This window comes from Tupaia chinensis, unplaced genomic scaffold, assembly GCF_000334495.1.
Source record: "Tupaia chinensis unplaced genomic scaffold, TupChi_1.0 Scaffold000597_1, whole genome shotgun sequence".
Taxonomy (NCBI): Eukaryota; Metazoa; Chordata; class Mammalia; order Scandentia; family Tupaiidae; genus Tupaia; species Tupaia belangeri.
The window spans coordinates 3,524,844-3,533,658 of NW_006160114.1; the positions used below are offsets into that span (position 1 = coordinate 3,524,844).

Below are 8,815 nucleotides of genomic sequence, written 5' to 3' on the forward strand. Positions count from 1 at the left end.
TCTCCCTTTCATAAAGGAAAATAATAATAACAGTAATAATGTTCTTTACATGATTACTATTATTGACCACAAAAGTTAGAGTTAATAGTATACAGTTTGGTCTCTGAGAGCTTATAGTTTTATTGTATGAAAAAATGAAATTATGGGCCAATAGGTGGTGTGGCAGTTAAGACTCTGGATTCCTACATGGCCAACCATGGTTTGAGTCCTGGATTTTGAGGCTTGACAATCATGTCTGGCCCATGTGCATGCATGCCCAAAATCCCAGGAGGAGAATGAAGAAGGAACTGTGGCATGGCCATCCACCCTGGAGGGTGATTTTGCACTTTCCCTTTCTGCCTGTCTCTGGCTAATGTGCATTCCCTATGTGTGTTGTGTGTGTATTTGGGGGGTGGGGGGGGGTACTAAAAATAAATAAATAAATAAATAAATAAATAAATAAATAAATAAATAAATAAATGTCAAACTACTCCAAACAGATGCTCATCTCAAAAAGTCCATAAAAAATATACTAAGTTCCCTTTTTGGAGTGTTCCTTTGGCTGTTTCAGAAGCAGCAACATGTCTGATAAGATACAGATACCATCAGGACTTTGGTAACTGGAGCTTCCCTGATGTATTTTTAGTTCCACCTACACAGTGATGGATAAAAAATATGTCATGTGAGAATCAAGGTTAGTAGGCTCAATTCCAAAACTTCATGGCCAGTTGTCCGGTGTATGTTAAGAGCTGATTCTTTCCTCCCTGAATTTCTGAGGGGACCACAGAGGCAACAAGAGTTAAGAGGGGTCCTGAGAAACCTAGTGACATAGTGCTTCCAAGACTGGGTTTATCCAAAAGGAAAGGAAAGACTACATGCAGCCTCTGGAATTTATTTTCTATTAAAACATCTATACCACCTTGAGTAAAATGGGCAAGCAAACTGATTAGTTCTAGTTCTGTGAATTAGCTTTCCACCAGTATTATGCAAGACATTTTTTTCAGACCTATTTAAAATACCTGGATTCTTTTCTGAGGTTATATCCTAATGTATCTGACCCTGTTATAAGGATACAGTCAATTAAGCTGGATAGCACCTGAGTTAGTTGGCTTAGACCTAACTGTACAAAATCAATTTTAGGCTACCTTACACACACACACACACACACACACACACACACACATACACACATCCACCCTTAGACCTAACTGTTCAAAATCAGTTTTAGGCTACCTTACACACACACACACACACACACACACACACACACACACACCAGACTATCCTTTCATAACAGAAATTTCACACAAGTTTGTGAACTTTTTTAATTCAAAATTCTCCCATTTTCGTTCCCCTTTCAAGTTTTGTTGCAGAGTAGCTAACTACATACAGGTTCATTTTACAACTAACTCATCCTGGTTGGTTACGCAAGAAGTTAATTTGCTGAAAGTAAGTCATTAAATTTACATTGAGAATGGCCAGGAGTTACTATGCACCTGCATTAAATTGCTTTAGGCTAAAATTGTTGTGTTGTGGCCAAGCTTCACAGCGAAGAATTATAGGGTTCCAGTTGTTCATTTGTCAGTTTATTAGAACAAATTGTGCTCTTTCTCAGGAAAGTTCTGACCATACCCACCAACTCCCTTAGCACACATCCTAGGATATGTGGGGTCTTGGTTCTAGTGCCTGTCCTTGTTTGGAACCTCAGTTGTCACAATATAAGTATTCCTTCCACCACTCTGCTTACTGTTAAGGCCATTATTCTCCACTAGACTGGCAGCCTTGAATCAGCTTCCTCTCACTACCTTTTGGAAGTGTAACCAAGAAAAACTGTATTGCCTAAAGACGATGCAATAGTTTCTTCTTCTTCTTAATACATTAAGCCTCTCACAGGATTGTCTTGACTATCATGGGCCTATATTTGAAAGCACAATAAGAAATAACTTCATGAAACTTGTTGCCATGCTTACTTGAAAAATATTGTTGAAATTTATTCATCAGTATTTATTGATCCCCCTAATACATGCAGTACTGTTCTAGGTACTAGGGAAACAACAATGAACAAAATAGGGGCAGGCAGGCAGGCAGTGCTGGTGGTGATCTGAGCCCAGGGAGGAAAATAGTGTGGCAGGTAGAGAGTGAATGGAGTGAGAGTAAATTTTAAATAGAGTGTTCAAGGACAGACATTGTGATAGGGTGATATTGAGACAGAGACCTGAATGAAGTAAAGAAACAAACTAAGAGTCTGTCTGGGGAAAAGCATTCCAGCCACAGGGAGCAGTAGATGTGAAGGACCTGAGGCTGGACAGAGCCCAGCCTAGTCACAGAACAGCAAGAAAGCCAGAATGTCTTAGGTGAAGTCTTTGAGCAAGGGGGTCCTAGTGAGAGATAAACCAAGAGAGGAACAGGAAGAAATCCCATTAGGCCTTAAAGGTGATGGGCTGGATTTTGAATTTCACTTTGCATTTAGCAAAGGGAAGTCACCAGAGAGAGTATTAAGCTGAGAGACACACGATGAGACCTGTTTTGAAAGAATTGCTCTGGCTACCGTGTGGAGGGTCAAGGATGGGAGCAGGGGATAGTAAGGACTTACTACAGTAACCCACGTGAGAGGTTGGTGGCTTAGACTAGGAGAGGAGTGACAGAGATTGGAGAAAGTGGCCAGGTACTAGATACGAATCAAAGGCAGGGTTCACTGAATATGATGATGATAATTTACTTCCATCTGCCCTCTATAAAACAGGGTAATAATAGGTACCTATTACTGGCCTATCAACATGTGAAATGCATGGAACAGCACCCGGTATAGGGTAAGCACTTTGTGCTGGTTCCCAATCTTACCATCTTTACTGCTATTGTTGTCATCATCATCATCATCATCATCATGATTATGGGTTTGTTGGGGGGTGAGAAGGACGTCAGGGATGATTATAAGGCCTTTGTCCTGAGCAAACTGTAAATATGAACATTGCATTTCACTGTGAAAGGGAAGGCTGAAGAAAGAGCAAGTTTTCATAGTATCAGGAATTCACATAATTTAATGTTTTGCTTTTTTGTGTATCTGTATTTTCCTCTGCTCTATAATGAATAACTATAAATTAATTATCAAATAATAACTAATCAAGTAATTATCTAATCAAGTAATTCTAACCCTGTTGATTCTGTAATTCATACTCACCAAACTGAATAGTTAGAAAGTTATATTTATAAGCACTCATTTGTAAGATTCTTTCTAAAAACACCACGCAGGGAAAATAAAATCCCTAAAAATAAAGCATGCTTTTCTTTCTCACCCTACAGATGATCCAATTTCTCCATACACGGGCTGGTTATTGACTATTACAGAGACCAAACAGCCGCAGCCCCTACCGATGCCTTGTACCGGAGGATGCTGGGCACCCTTGGTTGACTATCTCCCAGAAACCATCACCCCCCGGGGGCCACTCCACAGGTGAGCAGCAGTGGTTGGTAGAGGGAAACAACCACTTAACTTTGACTGGACTTTTCTGCCTAAGAGAAGAGGGAAACATATTCCAGGTCCCACCACACGAAGTGACGTTTTAAATCAGTGGGACTATGCCTGACTTGACCACCAGCTCACAGCATATTAGCGGAGTTCAGTCAAATATTAACTAATGTGCCAAACTCTGGCAGTTTGAAGTTTTCTACCTGGGATCTTGAAAAGGATGTGCATCTGTGATGCTTTTTAGATTTTAAGCAATTTGAAGAAAAGAACATTCTTCAAATTCTCTTTACCCCTCAGCCCCTATTACCCAATGACTACTACACTCTATTACATGGTTATTGCAATCGATGTTTCTTCTAATGTGAAGTCTTATGCTGTGTCAGAAGTTAAATTCTATTTTCCTGGAATATGAGTCTTAACATAATTTTTCAGTGAGGCTTAAGGGTTGTATTTAATTAACTTAATAATCTATCAGTTACTTCCATCCTCTTCAAAAGTTGCAATAATGTCATCATTTCATTGATTAGGTGCAATATTGCTGTAATTTTTATGACTGAGATGGTGGTGGATCACAGTGTAAGAGAAGATTGGGCTCTTCATCTACCATTATTGCTTCATGCTGTCTTCTTAGGTAAGATTGAATCTAGGGGAGACCAGTAGTTGGTGTAATGGCTATGTCACTGAACTCCCATGTAGTTGACTACAGTTTGAGTCCCGGACCCGGTGGCTTAAACTCACGCCAGGCACGTGTGCATGCGTGCCCAAGATCCCGAGAGGAGAAAGGAGGAGAAGGGATTGCGGAGTGGCCATCTCCCTAGGGTGTGATTTCTCGCATTCTGGCTCTCTGGCTCTCTCTGTATTCCTGGCAAGCATACGTGCCCTATAGCAAAAACATCTCCAAAAAAAAAAAAAAAAAAAAAGACTGAATCTAAGAAGTATTTTAGCCAGTAGGTTAATAAACATATAGAGGTAATTCACAGAGATTTCCTGTCACACTGACATCTTCTGTCATTTCTGAAATATTTAGTCTCTTCTGTTGTACATTGAACTTTTAAGATACCTACTCTAAAATGTCAGTTGATCAGTCACCATTTGAAATTGTCCTATTTTTACAATGTAAATATCATGGTGTCTCACTATTGCTGTATTTTTAAAGGTATCCAGGAACTGGACCTTTTCCGAGGTCTTTGGCTGAGATGATAAACTTAAAGCCACAAGACATGGTCAGTACATGGAAAGAATATAGAGCACAGAGAATAACCCCTGAGCTTTAAAATTATCCAGGTTGCAGGGCAAAAATTCAAAGAGAAACCAGCTTAGGAGACTAAGAAATTAAGTTAGAGAGAGACAAAATTAGAATCCTTCAGTAGCAGGGAGGTGCAGGGAAGGCAGCATCTCAAGAAGGAGGAATGCAAACCATGTCAAAAACTAAAGAGAGTTCAAGAAAAGTCCGTCTATCAGCATTTTATGAGAACATGTGATTTAAGGAATAAAGTATTTTATTTTTCCTAAGCCCAACTTCTTTATGTTGGTAACACAAACAATAACAAAGAAAACTAAACATTCTTTTAACATGTTCCTCCCAGCTGTCTTGGAATCTTTACTATTCCTGGAATCTAAACGAGCTTAAATCTTGTTTATACTGAGAGATTCCACTGTTTTGTTCTAGGTTTGGACCATTACCGGCCTGAAGTCTTTGAACACAGCAAAAAATTGCTTCTTCACCTTTTGATCGCTCTCTCTTGCAACAGCAATTTTCATTCCATTGCCTCCGTGCTCCTACAGACTCGAGAGATGGGTGAAGCAAAGACTCTAACCATTCAGCCAGCTTACCAACCTGAGTATCTCTACACAGGTAATAAGAAAGGGTTGGCGGAGAGCCCGAGACAGTCAAAAATGGGAATGGGAACATAACCGAGGGTGTCAGTGGAGGCCAGGCTGACTTCTCTAATGCTATTACCTCCAACTTTCCAAGTGATAAAACAGGAACACAATAAACGAGCACCATCCACTTGACATGAACCTGCCCCGCTAAACCCTTCCTTATTGAATATTTTAAAATATTTCCCTTATTATAATTATGATTGCTGTTCCCATTGAATATGTTCCTATTGGTGCATCCAAAATTAAAATTTGCCAACAACATTGTTCTAGAACATTGGACAATGAGAATGCAGAAAAGAGTGACTATCTGTCCTGCCTGAGGAAGGTCATGGCTAAGGTGCTAGATGTTTCAAATGTGTACCTTCTAGGTCCCCTGAAGTAATTTTCACTTACTTTTTTTCTAGAAGACACCATTAGATCAGTGGAAGCCTATTAAAAAACACTGTTTGGGGGTTTTATTGTTTGTTTTTAGTTTCTGCTATATAGTATATGTGCTCAACAGATCACAAGAGACAGAGAGCAAGAGAAAGAGAGATAGAGAGGGAAAGTGAGAGATCATGCCGCAGAGGGGATGGCCACATGCAGCCCCTTTTCCTTCACTCTCCTTTTCGGAATATGAGTAAGCACACACACACACACACACACACACACACACACACACACCTGGCATGTTTTTCAAACTGCCTGGTCCAGTACTCAAACCATGTAGTCAACCATGTGAGATCCAACTGCCTTAACCTCTGCACTATCTGCTGGCCCAAAACACAATGTTTTTAACCACTATTAAAACAGTTTTTAGGTGGGACCAGTAGTTAGTGTAACGGCTATGTCACTGGACTCCCATGTAGTCGACCCAGACCCAATGGCTTAAACTCACACTGGGCGCGTGTGCATGCGTGCCCAAGATCCTGAGAGGAGAGTGGAGGAGAAGGGATTGTGGCATGGCCATCCCCCCGGGGGGAGATTTCTTGCTTTCTGTCTCTCTCTGTCTTTCTGGCGAGCGCATGCGCCCTATAGCAAAAACCTCTCAAAAAAAAAGTACAAAACAAAACAGGTTTTAGGGTTTTTTTCCATAGGGTACATGTGCTTGCCAGAGGGAGACAGAGAAATACAGAGGGAAGGGAAGTAAAAAAAATCAGTCCCCAAGGAGGATGATCCCACTACAATCCCTTTTCCTCCATTCTCCTCTCAGGATTTTAGGCACACATGCGTACACACCCAGAATGATTTTCAAGTGTTGTGAATGGGATTCAAACCACAGTTGGCCATGTGGGTGTCTAGTGCCTCGACCACCATGCTACCTGTTATTTTGTTTGTTTGTTTGGAGAGATTTTTGTTATAGGGCATGTGCATTCACTGGAGAGACAGAGAGAAACAGAAAGTGAGAAAACGTCCCTCCCCCCCAGAAAGGAGGGAATGGCCACACCACAATCCCTTCTCCTCCCAGGATTTTGGGCACACACGCACATGTGCCTGTCTTGAGTTTCAGGCTGCCAGGTCCAGTACTTAAACCATGGTCGGCTATGTGGGAGTCCAGTGATGTAACCATTACATCATCTGCTGGTCCCAACCTAAAATTTTTAAACCAAAAGTTTTTTCTTAAAATAGGAACAAGACCAGTAGTCCCACAGCCTAGTAGTTAAGGAAACCAAATTTTCACATGGCCAACCAGAGTTGGAATGCTGGCCTGGCAGCTTGAAAAACATGCCCTAAATCCCAACAGGGTGGAGAAATGGAGGAGAAAGAGTTGCAAGATAACCATGCCCTCTGGAAGGAGCTTTCTTCCTCTCTCTCTCTCTCTCTCTCTCTCTGATAAATGCACATGTCTTCTGGAATTTTTTTTTTTTTAAAGAAGGCATTAACTGTATTAATCAAATTACTCTGCTGTGCTGAGCTATGGAAAGTGGCCATTAGAGTTCCATTAGATTTTCGTGTAGCTGTTCTTGAAAACTTTTTCAAACTAATTTATCTGAGAGTGATAATGTTTGTAATATCTTAAAATGATGAAGATTGGGGCTGGCAGGTGGCATGGTAGTTAAGGGTGCTGGACTCCCACATGGCCAACCACAGTTTGAGTCTTGGACCTGGCAGCTTTCTCTCTCTCTCTCTCTCTCTCTCTCTCTCTCTCTCTGTCTCATGCACGTGCATACTCTCTGTCCCTCTCTGGTCAAAATTTAAAAATAAATAAAGTTAAATAAGATAATTCTTTTTAAAAAATGATGAAGATTACTAACTAATAGAGTTTGGGGGCTACTTTTATTACCTAATCATTTGTATATTGCATTGGCCCTGGTTATATGGCATGGCATTTCATATGTCACCAGGCACTTCCTTCATTTCTTTGAAAAAAGATGTACCTGTTATTTATCAGCTATACTCAGCACTGTCTTACCTTCTCACAGACATTAACATATTTCTTTGGAAAACAAAAATGAGCTCATTATTAACCCTGAGATATAAGGCCTCCTGATCTCAGTTTAAGCTCTTTATTTTTAACCAAGCTACACCGAGTTGAAAATAACCCCCCACCCCCAACAGCATCTCAAAGCTACAGAACTCTCTTTGCTATAGATGCTTAATTAAAAGAAGCTGAAGAGGTCTGGTTGTTTAACTCCAGAGGATTTGGATGTATTCCATCAAGAACTTGGACTTAGGCTGAGAAAACTGCCATGTGTGTTAAGTTGTGCATTTCTGAGTGCATCAGTTTGCATTCATTAGACCACTGATGTGGCATAATGACTTTCAGTGGAATTTGCAAAGAAAAGAAAAGGAAAATGCAATATCCATAAGCAGCAAATAGAGAGCTAAAATGATTGACTCTATAACACAGAGGTACTCGAGGTATAAGTGTGCCAAGACGATGAGAACGTGGCCCCTTTTTATAAACATTTATTGAGCAACTATATTTGCTTTCAAATCTACACTAAAAACATGCAGTCTAGAAATTATTGTCCTTACCTAATTATTATACAAAACTAAGGCACATAGAATTCATTGAACTCCCTGAGGTTACATTGTTAGTGGCAGAGATGCTATTGAAACCAGAAGCACTGTATTTCTTTCTTTCTTTTTTTTTAAAGAATTATTTATTTAATTTTATTTATTCATTCACTTTCTTAATAATTTGACCAGAGAGAGACAGAGAGAGAGGAAGCAAAAAAGCAAGCTACCAGATCCAGGAGTCAAACCATGGTCGGCCATGTGGGAGTGTCCAGCAACTTAACCACCACACCACCTGCTGGTCCCTACGGCACCTTAGTTTTAATCCAAAATATCCATCCAAAATATCCAGAATATTGGGGACCAGCAGTTAGCATAATGGCTATGTCGCTGGACTCCCATGTAGTTGACTGTGGTTCAAGTCCCGGACCCGGTGGCTTAAACTCATGCCAGGCGCGTGTGTGTGCATGCCCAAGATCCCTAGAGGAAAATGGAGGAGAAGGGATTGCAGTGTGGTCATTTCCCCCCCCCCCCCCCCCCCGCGGC

The 8,815-nt window shown here is 40.7% G+C and overlaps 1 protein-coding gene across 7 annotated transcripts in view; it reads left to right on the top strand.

Moving 5' to 3' along the window:
• FRY (FRY microtubule binding protein) overlaps nt 1-8,815 on the top strand; it is a 505,649-nt gene that overhangs the window by 419,131 nt on the left and 77,703 nt on the right. For all 7 annotated transcript variants that reach the window (XM_027775685.1, XM_027775680.1, XM_027775682.1 and 4 more), the window contains 3 exons: nt 3,280-3,430; nt 3,973-4,076; nt 5,115-5,300. In XM_027775685.1, the coding sequence (XP_027631486.1) occupies nt 3,280-3,430; nt 3,973-4,076; nt 5,115-5,300 (441 nt within the window). The remainder of the gene's footprint in view (nt 1-3,279; nt 3,431-3,972; nt 4,077-5,114; nt 5,301-8,815) is intronic.